At 42.5% G+C, this 21,076-nt stretch overlaps 1 protein-coding gene across 1 annotated transcript in view; it reads right to left on the bottom strand.

The window, feature by feature from the left end:
* Ptchd1 (patched domain containing 1) overlaps positions 1-1,112 on the bottom strand; it is a 52,828-nt gene extending 51,716 nt beyond the window's left edge. Inside the window, exon 1 of the mRNA XM_052730433.1 lies at positions 479-1,112. Within this exon, the coding sequence (XP_052586393.1) occupies positions 479-997 (519 nt within the window). The 5' untranslated portion in view covers positions 998-1,112. The remainder of the gene's footprint in view (positions 1-478) is intronic.
* Between the last annotated feature and the right edge of the window lie 19,964 nt (positions 1,113-21,076).

Here is a 21,076-nt window from a genome sequence, read left to right as displayed (position 1 = left end):
GACAAATGTGGGATAGGGGAACGGTGTCTCTGAACCTCACCTCCTTCCTCCTGCATAGTAATTTTGTTCTCAAGCAGCGGGACTTTCTTGAATGTATTCTCTTGTTCCGCTTCTTCTTGGCCCAGTTATCCCAAAGCTTCCCTGCCCCCAAGCCCACTGCGACCAAAACAAGCGGCACTGACTAAAGCACTGTGGCGGCCGCCGCCGCCCCAACTGTTGCAGCAGCTGCGGGGTGACAGCAGAGGCAGTAAGGGCAGGGCCTGGCCGGGACCGGGACCCGGACCCGGACACTCCCTACCTTGGTGCCTGAGAGACTCCAGGCTGCCTGCCCAGGGGCGCGAAGTGCAGGGGAGCCCCTGTAGGGCAGCCACCGCCTGGGATAGGAGAGGCGGCTTTCTCAGCCGGGACCCCCGCGCGGAGCCTGCCCGGTCGCCGCAGCCGCGCCGCCAGGGGCTGCCCGCACCCGCCCGGCTCTCACCTTTAAGATCAGGTCCGTGTGATGCTGGTCCAGCATGTTGGCTTTCTGGAAGGAGGTGACGATGACCCGGCCGTAGCGCCCAGGGGTCTGCAGGTCCGAGTAGAGCCGGTGCTTGGAGCGGTTGACCGGGAAGAGGCTGTTGACTAGGTTGCGCTCGATCTTGGCTAGGCTGTGCTGGGGCGCCAGCAGGTGCTCCACGCTCTCTTCGACCTGGTAGCGGCTGAAGCTGGCGCCGAGCAGGATGGAGATGAGCACCGGCGCCGAAGCGAAGAAGACCGGGTGACTGGCAATGAAGTGGCCAAGCCGGGGAGGAAACACGTCCTCAAGCCCCCTGTGCAGAACCTGCCGCAGCATCCTAGAGCAGAGCGGGCGCGGGAGGAGGGCGAGGCGCACGCTCGGCGCGGGCTCGGGCGACGGCGGCGGCGGCGGGCGGCGGTGGTGGTGGTGGCGCCCGCGGCGGCGGCGGCGACGGCGGCGGAGGCAAGACCCTGAGCTCTCCTGGAGCGGCGGCACCACCATCGGGGAGTCCCGCGCCGCGTCTCGGGAGGGTCCCCTCCGGCTGGAGACACGCCCTCCTGCCCGCAGCCGCGCCTGCCCGGAGAGCCCCCCAGCTTGGCGGTCTCCGCGCCGCCCCCACCCCCCGCCCTACCCGGGGCGCCCTCCCCACCCTTTGCTGCCCTCCCGGCCTGGGGGGCGACACGCTACACTGCCGCGTCCCCCGCTCAGCGCGGGCGGGGCTGGGAGCGGCCCCCGCGGCGCGTCATGACCCCACTCACCCGATCCCCGAAGCCAACGACGGGATGGCGCGGGGAGCGGCGGCGGCGGTGGCGCTAGCGCCGGGAGACTCTGTGCGCCAGCCTGGAACACGAGGACGGAGAATTCCAGGCTACACCCAGTCCCCTCCTCTCAGCGCGCTCCCCCTCCCCCGGCTCGGCGGGCCAAGCGCACCCCACCCCCTGGCCTCCTCCCGGGAGACTCGGAGATAAATAAAGAGATGGCCCGAATTTTTCAAACAAAAAAAGTAAAAGAGTTCTCCCGTTAGGGGGTAGAATGGGGGCGTCGGGCAGACCCGCTTCGAGCCAAGTCTCTCCAGACGAGGAAAGAAGCAGGCTGAGGACTGCGTGCGCCCCAGCTCTTGCCAGGCTCAGGTGGTGGCGCGCACTGGCTGTTGCCGAGAGGGGGTGGGGAACCGAGACGCTCCAGCGTGGAAATCACGCCTCCTCCCAAGTAAGAGCCATTTAAGATCGCCCCAACACTGCAGCTCCCAGGGGCACCACAGGGGACCAGTGTGCGTCTGGAGTCCGTCCACCCCAAATGTGTCCGAGGACAATCTTTCTCCTGAGCCCCAAATTGGGTCGTTCCAGAGTGGATTAAACTGGACAGTTCTGCTGCACGTCCCTCCACCACCCTCCCCACCCCGTTCCCCAATAAAAAAAAAGTGCTGATAATGACACTCAGTCAGTCCGTGGAGTCTGTGGCCAGACTCCCCTATCTCCATCCTGCCTCTTTTTTCTCCTTCTCCTCCTCCTCCTCTCTCTGTCGTCACTGGCAGGTCTGGGGGATCTGGTGCAGCGGAGCTGGTGCGGGCGCCCCTGAGGGTGTAGATTGTTTAGGGAAGGCTAGTCAGGAGTCAGTACTTAAACCCCTTCTCTCCCTAACTCCATCTGCTCCTCCTCCACACACGACAATGTGAGAGTAGGGGGACCCTTATCTCAGACCAGGAGATATACTAGTCTCTGAGTATGTCGAGCCACAGGGGGCGCGGGGGAGCCCGAGGGGCTCTGAAGGCTTGGCAAAGTTGGGCTTGTGCGTGTGCGCGCCAGCCATGAGCTAGCTGGCAGCCACTGTGGTTCCCCTCACACTTCCCCTGGGGAGATTTCCCCGAGAAGGCGGGCGCCGGCTTCGGCCTGGGATAGACCTGCGGCGGCAGGAACGGCCACGCACAGGTACAATTTAGCGCATTTCTTTGCGCGCTCTAAGCCCCGGGGTCTGTCCATGCAGACTGAGTGGGATCCACCGAGTCTGGGTCACTGAGGGCGCCCGTCCCGCCAGGGTTTGGGGGTGGGAACCAGAGCACAAAGAGGGGTTCTAATGTTCAGAGCTCCAACAGCTTGATCTGTCCACCCCAAACCTCTGGTTGGTCTGCTCGACCTCTAAGTGCCAAGGGTCGAATGGGAAGTGTCGGTGGCGGGAGGCGCGGTCCCTTGAGTGTGGCACATACTACTGAGCATGGGCATGCATATTAATCCAAGCTGAGGGAAGAGGGAATAGTGGGGGAGGAGGAAGAGGAGGAGGGAGATTGGGAGAGGGAGGGAGGGAGGGAGGGAATAAGGGAGAGGGGAGAGGGAGGGAGGGAGCGAGGGAGGGAGAAGGAGAGAGAGAGAGAGAGAGAGAGAGAGGAGGAGAGATGAGAGAGAGAGAGAGAGAGAGATGAGGAGAGAGAGAGAGAGGAGAGAGAGAGAGAGAGAGAGAGAGAGAGAGAGTCAGACAGAGAGACAGAGACAGACAAGCCAGCCCTGGGCAGGAGGGGGAGAACGCGATTGATAGAGGCATTTTCCTAACATTCCCCATCCTCCTAGACTCCCCAACACCAATGGGTCCCTTTACTTCTCAAACTGAACTTGAGAACTTGCACGTTGGAGATAGGAAGTCGTGGAACTGGGAATCTTTTTTTAAATTTTCCCGTTCTTTTCCCTATACCACATCTATGATCCTTCAGCAATGCCTGCAAAGGCTAATCTGTCCACCCTGGGGACAGACACACTTGTCCATTTCGGCCTGAGCTTGCTTCCTAGGTCCTTCCACCTGTCTCTTGCTGGTTTCTCTCTGCCAGTCCCGCTTTTCGCCAAACAGCTCTCTTTTCGAAGGCTCCTCTGGAGTCCCGCAGCTTCCAGCCCACATCCCCCTTGCACTCTATATTGCCCTTCTTAGGAAGGACGTACGGAGCCCGGCTAGAAATTCCCCTGCCACATTCCGTTTGTGCCCTTCCCCCAGCATCTTAATTTCTGCTCCCTGAGATGCTGCTGCTCTGCAGCGCTTTGCTGATTCACGATGATCGCGGAGGGAAAAGCCTCATTGACTTGTGCCCCTGCAAGCGCTGAGGTAGCACGAGTTGCAGCAAGGGCACCAGCACTGGAACACCTCCCCCCCCCCAACACACACATACATACAAGAGCAGTTGAGGTGCTAAAAGGCAGGGTGGCTGCTCTGAGTACTCAGTCCGGTAAAGAACAAGAGAGAAGGGTGCAGGGTGAGGGTGGCAGCGGGAAATATTGTGAACCCAGCTCATTTCCACTAAGCTAGTCGCAGGTGGTGGGTGGGCACCTGTCAGGAGGCTTAACATCTGTCTCTGTTCCACAAATCCTGGTACCACCAGCCCTGGGACAAAAGTAAGAGAACAGAAATCAACACACAGGTCTACTTGGCAACCTTTAACATTTGGGCGAAGCTCTTCATTCTGAAATCTTTGTCTTTCCAAATAGTTCCCTCACAACCTTGCTTAGTTTTCATCCCTAGAATTCCTTGCTTTTTTATACCAGCCTTTCTGCAGCCTAAAGATCCCAGTGCTCTCTCTCTCTCTGCAGTTCCGGAACGGAATCTTAGACCAGGAGACACTGCATTGCCCAGCTGTGTTGCCCTCCCACACAGATCAGTTTCTTTGAGACCAAGGCATTGTCTTCTCATTCTTCCAACTCTGTCCTTGTGTATCTCCAGGAGAGGGGACTTCTACCTTGCCCACTTTGATGCAGAGTCAAAACCTCCTGATAGCGAATATTCCGCAATCTTTTTATTATATGCAATACAGTTAGCATTGCTTAAATTAAGCTAAAAGAGTTGGAAGAGGCAAAGAGGAAAGGAAAGAGACAGGAGGGAGAAAAGTGTGTATGTGTGTGCACGTGTTTTGCACAGTGTTTTTCTCCTTTTAGACTTCTATGGAAGCACGACCACTTCTGAAGACTTTGGTTTGGATTTGGGATGGTAACACTGGGAACAGAGCTTCTGTCAGTCTATTCATAGATGATTTCTTTACCTTATTAAATATTTATTAATGCATAGTAATACTGTAAAATTTAGAAAATAAGAAAGAAGGGAAGATACCTGTCTCCCTTTATGCCCACCACCTTTTAAAAGTAACCTCTGTTAAAAATTACTTGCACATGTAAACACTAGAGTGAACTAAGGCTGTAACATTTATAACTATGGCACTGAATCCTGCTCCACTACTTACTACCTACCATTTATCAAGTGAATAAATTTACCCTTTTATTTTAGTTCTTTTTTTCTGGGAAATGGGAATAATAATACTATGTACTCCATGGAGTTCCTGTGATGATTTAAATAGTTTGGAAGGATATAAAACACTTAAAATAGTACTTAGAATCTCACAAACAGCCAGAAAATGATAAGAATAATTATAATCTTTTTGTGTGTGTGAGATGCAAAAGAGAATCAGTCATTGACATCCAGGAGCTGGCCTAGTGCTGTTAGCTGGCCTTGGTGTTGCTAGGAGCCAGGCCTGGTTCTACCATCTAAGCTTTGCTGTTCTCTTTGTGAGCATAAACCATTTTCCAAAACACTGATGCCAAATAAGAGCATTGTGTAACTGTAATAGATTAAGACCAAATGAGGACAACTCCATAATCATGTCTGTACACAAGACAAAACACGAATCTTGTCCAACTCAAAATAAGTGACCAAACAGGTCACTATCCTAACTAATCAAATTCACTATTGTGGTCTTTCAAAAATAAGTTAAAATATTGTTCTAAACTTCTCTCTATTCAGATAAAGACTTAGCAAGTCACCCACTCATAAAACTATCCCTGCTTGCTGACTGACCTAAACTGTCAAACCACAGATTACAAACCCATTTTCTATATAATAATCTTTTATTGAAATGTCTCTTAGATCTCTATAATGAAATGAAGCTTGTACTAGTGTTGGCATTTGGTATTGAAATATATGCATATTGTTTATATGTTTCTTTTCAAAAATTGATAACAAGTATGAATTCCCATTTTTTTCATTAAAATTATGAACATTTTCTCATGTCAATTAATGTTGCTAAAGAAGATCTTATATAGGATACCTTCATATGACTAAACTTTTATCAGATTATTTTAAAACAGTTCTGGTATTATAAATGACACTGAAGAGAAGATGTGAATATTATGTACATAATCTATAATTCTGACTACATCTCTATTCGTTTTTAGGGTCAAATCTTCCTTCCTTTCTTTTTTCTTTTTAGACCAGATCTCACTGTATAGTCCTGGATGTCTTGGAACTCACTATGTAGACCAGGCTGGCATTGAACTCACAGAGATCCTCCTAACTCTGCCTCCTGCATGCTGGGATTAAAGGCCTGCAACACTACATCTGGCCAATCAGATACCTTCCCAATTAATGTTAAGTTAGAGTAGGCAATTACATCCCTTCACATGTATAAAAATTTTCCTTAATACAGTAACGAATTAAGCAGACATTACAGATAATCCTATCATCTGTTGAAATCAATCTCTTGGCTCAGGCTTGTTCAGAGATGTTCAGAGTCATTGATTATGGCATGGTGTTGGGTTTCAAAAGAAGATGTTATTTGGTTGGTAAGGTTGGAAAGAGAGGTATACTCTTGTCTTGTAAACTATTATTATCAGCCTTCAGACGCAATGGCATTTTCTGATTGAAAAACAATAAAAGTATTTCCATGCATATATCTTAAACAGTTTTATGTCAAAAACAAAGTCACTTTGCATAGCACTATCATGCAAATGATGCTTGGGAGGCTGTAATTAAGGATGGCACAGAGTTGGGCATATTAAGCGTTACTTTGTATCATCTCAATACCATTCATATATTGATGATGATCTATTCCTATATCTGCCATCCTTAAAGATTTCTCTAATTTCTTTGTGGAAATTGTGAACACATTCAGGAAAGGCTGAAGCATTACATGGATCATCTACTCTAAGTGAGAGATATCCCATGGCAAATGTAAATGTTACCTTGAGTGTATCTGTCTCTATGAGATATCTACTGGTTTAAATTTGTTTTAACCAAGAGCAACAATGTACTCCCAAAAAATGTTACCACAAGGATAACTTCTGTCTTAGTTATGGTTTCAATTTCTGTGAAAAAACGCCACAACTGTAGTATGTGTGTGTGTGTGTGTGTGTGTGTGTGTGTGTGTGTGTGTGTGTGTGTGTGTGAATTATTAGAGTGGATTACAGGCTGTGGTGTGAGTAGTTCAACAACGTCATTTTCCTGACAGAAAGACCAAGCATATAGTAGTTGTATCTGTAAGAATGGATGTACTAGAAGTCCCAGTCTTGTGCTGGAGTCCCAGGAGGTCCTAGAGAGAGGCCAGTTTTTCATCTACATTAGAATCCCTAAGATGTAGTTTCTAATATCAGTGAAGGCATGACTCAAGAACAGGATGGATGAACTTGATAGTGAAAGTGAGGACAGTCAGGCAGAAAGCAAAAGTTTCCTTCTTTGATGTCCTCTGAGTTGGCTCCCACCAGTTGTCATAGCCCAGATATGTGGTGAGTCTTCCCACATCAAATAATGCAATCATGAAAAAAAAAATGTCTCACAGGTATGCCCAGATACTTGGGTTTTAGTTATTTACAGATGTAGTCAACTTGACAACCGTGATTAGCCATCACAGTGACCAAAAGTGAATTGAGAAGAAAAGGTTTTATTTCATCTATGGTTCCAAATCACAGTCCATCATCAAAGGAAGTCAGGGGAGTGACTCAAGCAGGGCAGGGACCTGGAGGCAGGAGCTGATACAGAAGCCATGGAGGAGTGCTGGTTATTGGCTTACTCCTTATGGCTCACACAGCCTGCTTTCTTATAACACTCAGAACCATGAGCTCATAGGTGGCATCACCCAAAGTAAGCTAGGCCCTTCCATATTAGTCATCAGTCAAGAAAATGCACCATAGGCACAGGCTATTTATGGGACATTTTCTTAACTGAATTTCCCTCTTCTAAAATGACTTGTGTCAAGTTGACATAAAACTAACCAGCACAACTTCTAAAGATGGTTTAAATTTGTGGTTAATGACAGAACACATGTTTGTGGCAAATGTCATGTCTATTTAAGATATTATATCATGTGTGGTAATTGTTCTAGTACATCGTTCATTATTTTTACTTTCTTATTCATTTGTAATTTAAACTCTGCTATGGATATCTATACAAACAGACAGTAGGGTTTGGTAGCACTCATGCTTCAAGTTTCTACAGGGATTCTTAGATCACATCCTTCATCAGTGAAATAGAACTTCAGAACTTCCTTTTTTGTTTTTAAACAAAAAATAATTTTCTGAACTTCACTTCCCCTCCCTCAACTCCTCTCCGCTCCATCCCTCTTCTCCACCCACCCAACTTCATGCCCTTTCTCTCTCTCTCTGTAGAAAACAGGCAAAGAACAACAAAATAAATAAAACAGAACAAAGAAAAAGTGCAACAAACACACACACACACGCACACACAAACACGCACACGAGAACAAAAACCATAAAAACACAAAATCAGAATCCATAATGTACAAACAGAAGACCAATAAGACAAAAAAAATGCTCAAAGCAAGCAATAAGAGATAAAGAACCTCCAAAAATACCATTGAGTTCATTTTGTTGGCCATTTACCCTGGGCATAAGGGGCCTTCCTTTAAGTTTGTTTAATAAACCCAGTGAGACTACTTTGGAGAAAACTAAATTTTCTTATGTAAGAGGTTGTCAATTTGTGATAGCTTCTTGGTTAGAGATGGTAGCTTATGTCTACTTCTCCTTCTCAGTGTTGGGTCTCTGTCTGCCCTTCAACCTGTGCATGCTGTATAAATGCTGCTACTGTCTCTGTGAATTTATAGTACATCAGTCCTGTTGTGTCCAGAGGACACTGTTTCCTTGATATCATTTACCATCTCTGGCTCTTATAATCTTTCCACCTCCTCTTTCACATAGTTCCCTGAACCCTGATGGGAAGCGTTTGATGGAGATATCGTACTTTGGATTGAGTGCTCCACAATCGTTCACTCTCTGCACATTGTCTAGTTGTGGGTCTCTGTGTTAGTTCCCATATACTGCAAGAGGAAGCTTCTCTGATGATGGTTGAGTGAGACACTGCTCTATGGGTACAGCAGAAGAGATACATTCTTTTTCCCCCTTTTTTATTATTAAAAAAATTTCTATTTATTTTACATATCAACCACAGCTCCCACCTCCTCCCTTCTCCCGCCACTTAGCCTTTCCCCCTCCAACCCACCCCCCATTCCCACCTCCTCCAAGTCAAGGTCTCCCATGGGGAGTCAGCAGAGCCTTGTACATTCAGTTGAGGCAGGTCCAAGTCCCTGCTCCCTACACCAAGGTACAAAGTGTCTCAGCATAGGCGCTGGGCTCCAAAAAGCCTGCGAAGAGACACATTCTTATGTGTAGATGATCTTTGAAAAAATGTTTGCTGATCATACGTGCAGGTTTTTAAAATGTTCTGCCAACTTAGCAGGATCTCCAGTGTTACCATGAGTCTTTGAGAGTGATCCATTATGACATAAGGAAAACTTTCATATAGTATCATTTCCCTGGATAAACATAGGACTCAGGGTTAAGAGGGTCTCTTTCATTGACAAGAATATTTTGATACACACCACTTTTGTATCCGTGCTTAAAATGCAACTAATTGTTTCAGGTGGCTAGGCTAAAACCTTTAGCTTTTATCTCGTAATAGGTGTAGCCTTACATACTTCCCACTTTTCAAACTCTTCCATTTCTTAAAGGTTCTCCTAAAATCAAAGCACATTTAACTGATAAACTTTCTCAGAATACCACACCAAGATCAATTAATTTAACTCAAATTATTTTATGAAAATTGTGTCAGTAAGAAAGGTACTACTATGGTTGGCAATTAGGAGAACAGAGAGAACTTCCTTTCTCTTGACTAATTTGTAGTTTAATTGGGTTGAGTAAATACAAAGAATTAAAAAGTAAACTGCTATAAAGTAATGCCAGAGAAGAAGTTCCACTCCAGTAGTGTGTATGGGCTCTGGAAAGGCATAGGTGGGACTGAAGATATATCTCAGCACAATTGCACACACACAGGCATATATAATACTTGGTTTGTTTCTGGCATTAGAATACCTTTAGCCCAGAGTTAGCATCTTACTTACTATTTTGAGTTTCTTGCATATTTAATTTGACACAAGTTTTTTTTTTTATAATATTCTCATTCTCTTAACATAGTTTTTAATTTCCTAATGTTCCAGAATCTTACCTTGAACTTTTAAATTCTACTTTTATATCCTCAGTGGCAGGACTTGTCACAGAGAAGGCTTAAGTAAATACATGTTGGTGGCCTATTACAGACAAATATATGAATTGGATGTGTAATTTGAGCATATTGCCACATTTAGACAAATGTTTTCTGAACTTTCTTTACTGGATCCAGTGATAGATTTTTTTTTAAAGGAGAATTTAACAATTCTGACTTTACATGTTCAAAATATATATTAATCTGCATGAGAACTTTGGGCTATAAATAAGATGGATAGGTGTGCTGATTTAAAAGAAACCCTTTAAATTGGATGAACACATTTTAATATGCAAATAAATGTTGTCAATACTAAATGAACATCATTTCCCCAATTACAAGTGAGTGTAAGGTGAACAGTCTAGGGTGAATGGGTGCATGAGACAATGATTTAGACACGGTTTACAAAGAACAGTCTGAAGCACTGAGCATGTTGAACACAAACTAGTCTTGAGCTCAAATGAGTGAGCAGGAAACTGAATTTTAGTGCACGTCTGCTTTGGATAGCTTCTTGGTTATTGTATTGAACTATTTGAGGTCTCTTCCTTCCTCATATTTGGAACAGTTTTAAACTTTTGAGCTTGGTCTAAGAATGACCATTCCTTATTCTCAGAGTACCTGAATAATATCACTTTCTTAATGGTAGAAAAGTACAATTCAGGCTTTATCTTAAGACAACCCTGTGTCATTTCATTGAGTCTAAGTGAGGAACATTTAGGTGCATTACTCACTTTCAGAACCCGGGACAGATCTGGCTACCTTCTACCCTTTTCAGCTTCTATCACTTCCAAGTTGCTTTCATAGAAACTTTAGACCTGAAGATTTTCTTTAAACTTCTGTAACCCAGGAGTTTATCATCTTTTGCAAGCTAGGTCAATTAAATTGGACATGCATTTAAATTAATGCACCACGCTGGGTGGTAGCAGCACACGCCTTTAATCCCAGCACTCAGGAGGCAGAGCCAGGCGGATCTCTGTGAGTTCGAGGTCAGCCTGGTCTACAGAGCGAGATCCAGGACAGGCACCAAAACTACACGAGAAACCTTGTCTCGAAAAACTAAAACAAAAAATTAATGTACCACAAATCTTATATGTTATTTCAAATTATGCCTTATACTTTATGCTTTGGGGATGCATTTGTCTCAGAAAGAAAACATTTAAAGAGGAACTTTTGAATGACTAATGTATAATTTATGTGTTTTAGGAATAATTGTGCTGAAAACTTATGATAGAGAAGGTGAGAAGGGATATTTTATGTACTAACTTTAGCCCGACATACTTTCAAGTATTTTCTTAGCCTATATAATTTGCAAAATTATTCTATGGATTATTAATAATTGTCAAACCCATTTTAAAAGGAGGAAATTGAGGATTAAGGAGATTAACTATCTTGTCCAGGGTTACACAGTAATGGAAGTACAAATGGAACCCAGGACTATTTTGATATTAAAATTCATGTATTTTTTTTCTGTTTTGTAATTCTGTTTTTAAACAGAAAATTCTTGACTCTTTTTCTAAAATGACTTGACTGGCTATCATAATGTGTCAAAAAATCTTAGATAACAATGTGCTATGAATATCATAAAGAATTTAATATTATTTCTGTATTTGCTAATCAGTTAATAGCATTGCAAAGTGGCAATATTGTGGCCTTTCCATTAATTTTTCAGTGTTTGGATTCATTTCTGATGTTGCTATTCCTTAGAGGAGATCTGTGGACCAACAAAAATATTGTTATGGAACCTAAAGTGTTTGCAGATGGCAAAACTTCTGCAGTTCTTGTCTGTACTCTACCAAGAAAAATTCCTTAAAATGGTAAAATGGAAAACTGTCAAGTAGTTCTAAAATACATAACAGAAAAAGCAACCAAGTAGACTATGACCTTATACATGTTGAAATGCTTCCTTTTCTTGGTGGTTCACTGCTAGTCATTTTATTACTAGGGAATGTTTCTTTATTTCTCTTCCTTTGCTTTATTGCACAAAATAAACAGACTATTCCAATCTCCAGATCCATTGTCTTACATTTAAACATAAGGGACATAACAAAGCAGGAGATTTTTTTTGATACAAGTCTTAGCTTCAGGGCAGTCTTCCTTTGATGTTTATATATTTAATCCTTTCAAAAATTGTACTCCAGAGCATAACCTAAGAACAAAGCACTTCATTGCTTCTGTTATCAGAATTGTGCTGCTTCTTGCTTTAACTTTAAAAAAAAATTACAAAGTTACAAAGCATCCTGGTCCCAGTGGCTAATCACTTCTTTATAGTGAGTGGCATTATGTCATTGAATTAGTTAATGGTAAAATCTGATTTGCATATTACAAATATTAGAATTGTAGAAAAGTTAAATCAGGAGGCAGCTACCAGGAGAAGTGAAGTTTAGGAAGAAAAAAAAAGAGATCAATGTTTCCTAGTCCAGACAAAGTATAAGACTTGGCATTGGAAACAGGCAAGAACTGCCAGAAACCTATCATCCTTAGGACCAGTTCTCAATGAAAGATGGAAAAATCAGATAAAGACACAGGATTCATTGCCTGTTGCATAGAAAGTATGCAACAATCTAAAGATGCATTTCCTACAAGTCTTTAAAGAATTCTCAGCTGAGTGAATCTTCAGTTTCCCACATCATTAAAGCACTAATATTTATCACATTCACCCCCCTTTTTTTGTCTTTTCTGTTTTCTTTATTTTCTCACTCTCTTTTCTGGGAATTATACATCTAAAATAACAAATAAATGAAAAGAAATAAGAAAGACAAAACCCACCTGCATCTTCATCTTTATTTTGGGAACTGTCTTGGGGGTTCCCAACCATAAAAGATGGCATTAAAATAGAGTTTCAAAGGTTAGCAGTTAGTCAACTCTAGTGACCTTAATGAAATATAAGTTATACCTCAGTAAATATGTATAGAAAACACAATAATTATGACAAGAGATGATTGGAACTGTAGCAAGGTAGGAGTCAGTGGATGGAGAGAAAAAGATGAATACATATGGCTTTTAGGGACATGGAATTGGTAGGACTTACATGATCGAAAAATGAAGGTAAAATACTGCATTGCTGTTTCTGAAGACAAATTATCAGTTTAGACATGCATGTCATGTTATACCCAAGTCCAGAGGTACTAGTTTATCCTTATAGCATTTCTCTCTTGAATTTCTTGTTGTGATGAGGAAGCAAGACTCTTTGTGTTAAGCTGTAACCTATGGCATGACACGTGATCTAAATGGAATGGTGTAGGTATGAGAAGTAGCCGTAAGGGTTAGTGGCTTGATGGATCCCACAAGGTGGTGGTGCTACTATCCATCAGGTCAAATCCATAATGTAGAGGTTCATATCTATTAATCCCAAAGGATTTTCATTAGATTTTTATATCTAGTTGCTTGGGTGAGGAAACTTCATTTGGAGTAGGAAAGGCAGCAGATGATGAAGACAAGGCAAAGAAAGAGAGAGAATGGAGAGAATGTATGATTTTAGTAGGTGAGATTTTCTGGAAAATGTCCTCTTTTTGATTCATCTCATTTTCTTTCATACCTGAGAATGTTCATTTTGTTGACTTGAAACCACCTATTCCTAAAGTGAACAAAGACTATACCTTCTATACAAAAAACATAAAGCTGCATTCCTCAATGGAAGCTTTTATTTCTGTTGGGAAACACACACACACATACACACAGACACACAGACACAGACACAGACACAGACACACACACACACACAGACACACACACACACACACACACACACACACACACACACACACACACATACACACACACACCACCACACCACACCACACTTAGAGTTAACCAGCAATCAAACTGAAGAAAATAAAAGCAACATTTTTATAGTGTGAGACAGTTTTGTTGACACCTGTATGGGGCATTGTAAATACAAGACCATATTAATGAAGTATTTTTATTCTTGTTATAAAGTGCCATTGTTAGTATTTTGGGGCAGATATAAGTATTTATTTTAGTTTTTGGTTCATATAGTAACTCCATGCTTAACTTTAAGACTGCTTTTAAAGGGCTTGAATCATTTTACATTACCCCAGTAATGATCATGGTTAGTTTTTAATGGAAGTTTTAAATTATTGTTTTTGGTTTGAGAAAGAATCATGCTATATAGTCTAGGATGTCCTTTAACTAACCATGCAACCTAGGATGTCCTGGAACTCACAGTCATCCTCCCTTAACTTCCTAATTGCTGGGATTACAGGCATATGACACCAGGCCTGGCTGTTGTTTGTTCCCTTTTTGCTGTTTTTGGAGATGAGGGTCACACTATGGTTCTGGATGGCCTGGAAATCATAGAAGAAATCTTCATACCTTAGCCTTTCAAGTACTGAGATTTCAGATATGAATAACCACACCTGGCTTACAGTTTGATTATTGATTTGTATTCTTTTAAATTCTCTTTAGTGATGAAAAGATGCTTTCACTATCTTAAAATATTACTTGAAAATCTCATAATAAGGGGGATTATCTAGAAACTATATTAAGTTTTACCAATCTATTACTTATACAGATGTATGAAGATATTTGTCTTAGAATCCTAAACTTCATATTGCTATGTCCACATCTTGCTGTGGCTGCACAAACCCTCTATGAAACCTCCTAGCTGGAAACATTCTTTTAGGCCATGGAGCAGCAATGATAGAATGTGGGGACCATGATGACAATCTCTCATTTTACACCAAGAAGAGGGAAATGGCCAGAAGAAAATGAAAGAATCAGAGATCTGTGAGATAGTGACAGCTGTTGCGTACAAGTTTTGATGGCAGCCAGAAACCCAGTGCTTGAGTAACAGCAGTAGGTGTGATTTGGACTCAGATTGAAGCCTTCCCAGTGCTGTAGTTTGGATGATGAATGCCCTCAAAAGACCTATGTATTGAAGATTTGGTCCTGAGGCTGGAGAGATAGCTCAGTAGTTAAGAGTATTGGTTGGTCTCCCACAGGATCTGGATTTTATTCCCAGCACCTACATGGTGACTCACAAACATCTGTAACTTCAGTTCCAGGGAGATCAGATGTCCCCATCTTAGTCAGTGTTCTACTGCTGCAAAGAGAGACCATGACCAAGGCAAATTTTATAAAGGAAAGCATTTAATTTAGGGTTTGCTTACACTTTCAGAGGCTTGGTTCATTATCAGCATGTCAAGGAGCATGAAAACATGAATGGTGCTGGAGCAGTAACTGGGAGCTACAACCTAATCTGCATTTGGCAAGAAGAGAGAAAACTGGGCCTGGTATGGGTTTTTGAAAGTTCAAAGCCACCACTGGTAACACAATTTCTTCAACAAGTCCACACCCCCTAATCCTTCTGTAATAGTGCCACTCCCTGATGACTAAGCATTCAAATATATGAGCCTATGGGGGCCATTATTATTGAAACAACCACAGCCTCTTCTGGCTTTCTTGGGGAGCCAGGCACACAAGTGGTGCTCAGATATACATGCAAGAAAAACACACATGCACACAAAATAAATTCAATTAAAAACAAACAAAAAAATTGGTCCTCAAAGTAGGGCTTTAGAAGATGGTGAACCTTTAAGAGGCCAGGTCTAAGCCAGGAGGTGGTGGTGCATCCTTTAATCCCAGCATTTGGGAGGCAGAGGCAGGTGATCTCTGTGAGTTTGAGGACAGCCTGGTCTACAGAGCGAGTTCCAGGACAGCCAGGAATACACGCAGAGAAATCCTGTCTCAAAAAACCAAAAACCAAACCAAAACAAAGTAAAAAACCAAAGAGGCCAGGTCTAGTGGGAAGTCCTTAGGGTATCACAAGAGCCTGTTCTAGAGGTGGATTATGGCACCCTATCCTCTTCCCTACTATCTTTTGCTTTCTTGCCAAAAGGTGGGCAGTGTGCTCTGCCCTGTATTACATGCACACATACAAGAGGCCCAAAGCATAGCAACCTTGGACTAGAACCTCCAAAGCCCGGATAAGCTTTGCCTCCCGTAACTTAATCACTTCAGATATTTTATTATAGTGACAGCTAATTAACTTATCAAGTTCACATTTCCCCTTTTCTGCAGTTCAAGCTATCCTTTTCATCTTACTCCATCTCATTCTACCCTCCATCTCTTCATTCAGTTGCCATCATATTGGCTGGTGGGTGGTAAACAAAATTGGGGAATGGGAAAAAGTGGAAAATGAGATCATGCACATGTATTCAGTCCCCTTCCCCTATTTCTTGTCTACCCTCCCTACTTATTTTCAGCTCCATAGGCTTATTGGTTAGTTGGCTTCACCTAAAATACTAACACTTTGATTTCTTTAAAACAGCATCACCGAAGTCACAATAATGAACTTCCCAAAAGAACAATAAAGGTAAAATAAGGTGGTGACAAAATCCCGCAGGAAGGACTATTAACTAATATTATTAAGTGATACTTCCTAAATGGAACATTTCCTGTACTATAATATTTTATTATTAATAAGCCATGGGAGCTTAAAGAAAGGAAAGACCTTTTTATTTCTCTGGCTTGCTCTCCTGATAATCATAAAGGAATCCAAGCTATGCTTTATGATGCCAAAACCCAGTGGTCAATCTAGTCAGTCAGCTAGTAGAACAACAATCAACCACACCATTTATCATCATATCAACAAAACAGAGTTGTTTGAAATATTCACATCCAAATCAGTCATTTTGACATTATATGGGCATCATCCAAGTCAACATTTAAATAGTAATTTTAAGTCATTAATTGGAACCATGTTTGCTGATTATCTCATATATGCAGGAATATTTTTCATTGAACAGATGGCTTTACATCAATATCATCTTAGAAATTAGTAAACACAGATTTTTCTAACTGTGGAAAGGAAGTAAATACATAAGAAGGGGCCAAAGGCAAAAAAGGCAACCTATATAAGAAATTCGGAAAACTGAGGCAGTGGTAATTCATTATTGGCATTAAGACAATCTGTGAAAGAGATAGCACTTGAAAATATATATATCAGAGGATTTTTAAAAATCTATTCTTCTCTCATATATTACATCCTGCCAGCAGTTTCCCCTTACTCCTTTTCTCCTAGTCCCTCCTCCACCTCCCTTCTCCCCCAGACCCACTGCTCCTCCATTTCTCTTCAGAAAAGAGCAGCCCCCCCCCCACCCAGGGATATCGACCAAACACAGCATAACAAGTTACAATAAGACTAGACACATATCCTCCTACCAAGATGGGATGAGGCAACCCAGTAGGAGGAAAAAGGTCCTAAGGACAGGTGAAAGAACCAGAGACAGTACTGGCTGCAGGTTTTGCTTATCTATCTAGTGTGCTAAAAACCTAGGGCTTACATAACAAAGCCCCAAACCAGACAGCTTGAACAGCATCCATCCATCCATCGTTTTACAGGATAGAAGTCTGAGATGTGAGGGGGAACATGGGTAGGGTAGTGGCTTTTTGTAAGGACTCTGAACTTAGAACAGGCTTCAATCTGTGACTTTCTTTGGCTTATAGGTGTGTCATGCTGACCTCTGCTTTAATGTTTTTTCTTTCTACATGTGCATTGTGTGTGTGTGTGTGTGTGTGTGTGTGTGTGTGTGTGTGTGTGTGTGTGTGTATCCATATCCAAATTTTCCATTTAAGAACACAAGTTATATTGGATGAGGGTATGCAGAACTACAGTATGACCTCATCTTAGCTAAGTATGTCTATAATGACCCCATTTCCTAATGTCACATTCTGAAATATAGAAAGTTAAGTCTTTAACATATGAATGTTATGGGGATACAATTCAACCTATGAAATCTAGAAAGAGATCTATATGACCTAGAAAGAGGCCCAGCAGTCTGGAAGCTGGGCTAAAAGCACTTTGGATTGGGTGTTTGTGGGTAGAGATACATCAAAGTAGAAAGAGTAATCCAGTTTTCATAAATTTGCTGTCAGCTGGATGCTAGGAACATATAATCCTATTTTTAAAAATTTAATGCCTTTTGATTCATGCTTCTTTTAACATTTTGGAGGACAGATACTAAAAATTGCTTTACAATTTGGGGGTCAAAGAGGAACTTGAATTGTGATAAAAAACTCTCTCTTATCTTGGAAGAGGGGGAGGTACAGGGTCTCATTATGAAGCACAAGCTGGCCTCTAACTCTCAGACAACCTTGTCATCCTTGCAGCCTCCAGAGTGCTTAAATTACAAGTGTGCACCACCATTCCTGGATGAACACACATATATGATGTTTTAGGTCTCTTCTAGGCTTGAAGACTGTAATTTGGAAATTGTCCTTTTTGAATGCTTTATATGGGTTCCAGTCCATCCATGAAATCTCTTCCTCCTCTTCCTCCTCCTCCTCCCCTCCTCCTCCTTTTCTTCCTTCTCCTCCTTCTTCTCCTTCTCCTCCTCCTTCTCCTTCCCCTCCTCCTCCTCTCCTCCTCCTCCTTCTCCTCCTCCTCCTTCTCCTCCTCCTGCTGCTGCTGCTGTTCTTTCACACAGGCAGTATGCCAATCACTTCTAAGAATTTTCAGAAGCCCTTTCAGAATCATCCTTTCCAATTTGCTTGAAGTACACGCTTTAGTTTTCTGGCTTATTTGCTCTATCTCCACCCATGTTTTACAGTCATCTCTACCCTATCTTATCCATTACATGACTTCCTGCTTGTGCTTTAGAGTTTTACATAGCTATCATATTTTATCTGGAAGAAAGAAGAATGATGTCTTCCTATTAATTATATCTTGAATACTTGGATTATAACCATCCTCTTGTTGTAAATAATGAATTGTGGTTTGCAAGCTTATTCACCTTCTTTAAAAAATGCATTTTTTAAATGTGTATGGGTATTTTGCCTGCCATGTATGTATGTATACCATTTGCACGCAGTGCCCGTAAGGGCTAGAAGACGGCAACAGATTTCTCAGAACTGGAGTTACAAACAGTTGAGAACTGGAACTAGGTCCTCTGCAGGAGCAGACAATGCTCTTAATCACTGAGCCATCTCTCTAGCCCCCTTATCCCTGTCTTGAGCATCAGTGCTAGCCATGTCTTGCTGGCTATAGGCTTTTTGTATATAACGTCATAGTATCTGTTTATCAGAATGCACCTGACTTTAGAAGACAATTTGCTTTACTTGTGATAAGGTCTTGCCATCTTTCTCTGATTAAGCTGATAGTGTATTCAGAGTGGCTTCTTTTAAAAATATTTATTTATTCTCTCTCTCTCTCTCTCTCTCTCTCTCTCTCTCTCTCTCTCTCTCTCTGTGTTCACATGTCTGTGCCACAGCACATGTGTGGAGGTCACAGGACAGCTTTGTGAGTTGGTTAGATGCTTATCTCCTTTTGCTTTTATGGGAGTGCAGGAATTGAACTCAGGTCACCTATTTTGAAGGTTAAATGCATTTACCTGCTGAGCCATCTTGCCAGCCTGACTTCTTTTCTTTATTTTTTTTAAATTGCTTTATTTTATTTTCTGTGTATGGGTATTTTATCTGCTGCATATCTGTGCACCATGTCTATGTAGTGTCTGCAGAGGCCAGAAGAGGGAGTGACATACCCTGGGACTGGAGATACAGAGCACTGTGGCCTGCATGTGGGTGCTGGAATAGAATCCAGATCCTCAAGAAGAGCAGAAAGTGCTTTGAACTGCTGAGCCATCTCTTCCAACCCTCTTTTAACTGTCAATGATCTCTTCCTACAAAATGTTCATAGGAAAATAATTGAAAGTACGTGTGCATGATTCAGGAACAATCAGAGGGTTGAATTCCTACCTGGAAGTTTTATGAGAAAATTTTGTCAGGTCAAACTTTTATTTGACACCACTTAATTTAATATAATATGTGTTTATACATGGGTATTTCATTTTATGCTTATATATTTGCATATGTATATACAAAAATCATGTTTTTTATTGCTGTGTGGAATTTCCTGGAGTAAAACATATTTTATTCTTGATACAAACCATTAAATATTATAAATTCACTATGGATATCAGTTGGTGATTACAAAGTAATAAAAGACTAAAGTCCTGATGTCAAGGAGCTTGGTATATTGGGGGTAGGACATAAAAGATTATATTCATGCAGCAGGTGTTTATTAAGCAGCTAATATGTGTTTGGCCCATTTGACTGATCAATGTGATAAGTAGCTCACTATTTATTTCTTAATAAAGAAAGTAATTATTTCTTCACAATCACCAAAATTTCCTTTTGCACAATTTCCTCTTTATTTTTTATTTTTTGTGTATGTGGTATGTGTGTATGTGTATGCACGTGCATGTGAAGGCCAGTGATTGATATCAACTATCTTCCTCAACTGAGTTCCACCTTGCTTTTTAATATAGGGCCTTTCACTGAACCCATAGCTCATCAATTCAGTGGGTGGCCCTGGAGCTCCAGGCATCTGCCCATGCTGGGATTACAGGAGCACACCACCACATATGGCTTTTTAAAATGTGTGTGCTGGGGATTGGAACTCAGGTCCTGGTGCTTGCACTGTGAGCACTTTACTGATATAGCCATTCCCCAACTCTCATTAATGGTACATGGCCACTCATAAATTTAGAAGAGGTTGGGAAATATAATGCTTGTTTTGATTCCCAGAAGAACAGAAAGGAGGTTGGAAACAAGTGCTGGGAGGATCAGGAAGGATCTAGGTTGTCTATCTGTGTGCATTTCTGCTCCTGTAGGACTGCTGGGATTACTTGTGGTCAAGTTTTAGGCATAGATGCAGTACCATGAATAGCCTCAAGGGGGAACCAAAGAGAAGGGCACTCAGCTGGGAGACAGACAAATACTTTTTTTCAGACTGTTGGAGCAGCTACTCCCCACCATCATTTCTTCTCTGTCCCCTACTGTACACTATATATTCTTTTCCTGCTTCTCAGAATCAATGCCTTCGTTGGGATTGTGCCACTGGCCTCTTCTCACTTTGCTCACACCTAGAGAAAACTCAGCAATCCTTGAATCCTGCCAGGCCTAGTAGCTCTGATCCAGTAGCTAGGTCCCTCTGACTAGGATTCAGAGTTACCACTCTTTTGCGCTAGCCACCAGACAAAGAGGAGGAAAGCAACAAGGGGCTGGAGCACCCAGCCGTAATGCCAGATAAGCCAGTGTGAAGCCAGTCAGGAGTAGTTCTAGGATGAAAACTATGTCTTTGGCCATGAACTTGCGAGCAAGCAAAGCGGGGGGGGGGGGGGGGGGGGGGGGGGGGGGGGGGCGGGGAGGGTGCATGGGAGGGATTGGAGCGAGGAAAGAGGGGAAGACATGATATAATTATATTTTAATTTAAAATAATTTAAAAATCTGTCTTTGAAGACAAGCTTGATGTTAGACTTTTGCATTTTT

Source organism: Peromyscus californicus, unplaced genomic scaffold, assembly GCF_007827085.1.
Source record: "Peromyscus californicus insignis strain IS unplaced genomic scaffold, ASM782708v3 Scaffold_10__1_contigs__length_136768540, whole genome shotgun sequence".
NCBI classification, from domain to species: Eukaryota; Metazoa; Chordata; class Mammalia; order Rodentia; family Cricetidae; genus Peromyscus; species Peromyscus californicus.
Note: the sequence above shows the minus strand (reverse complement) of the source record. Positions and strands in the feature narration are given on the sequence as shown.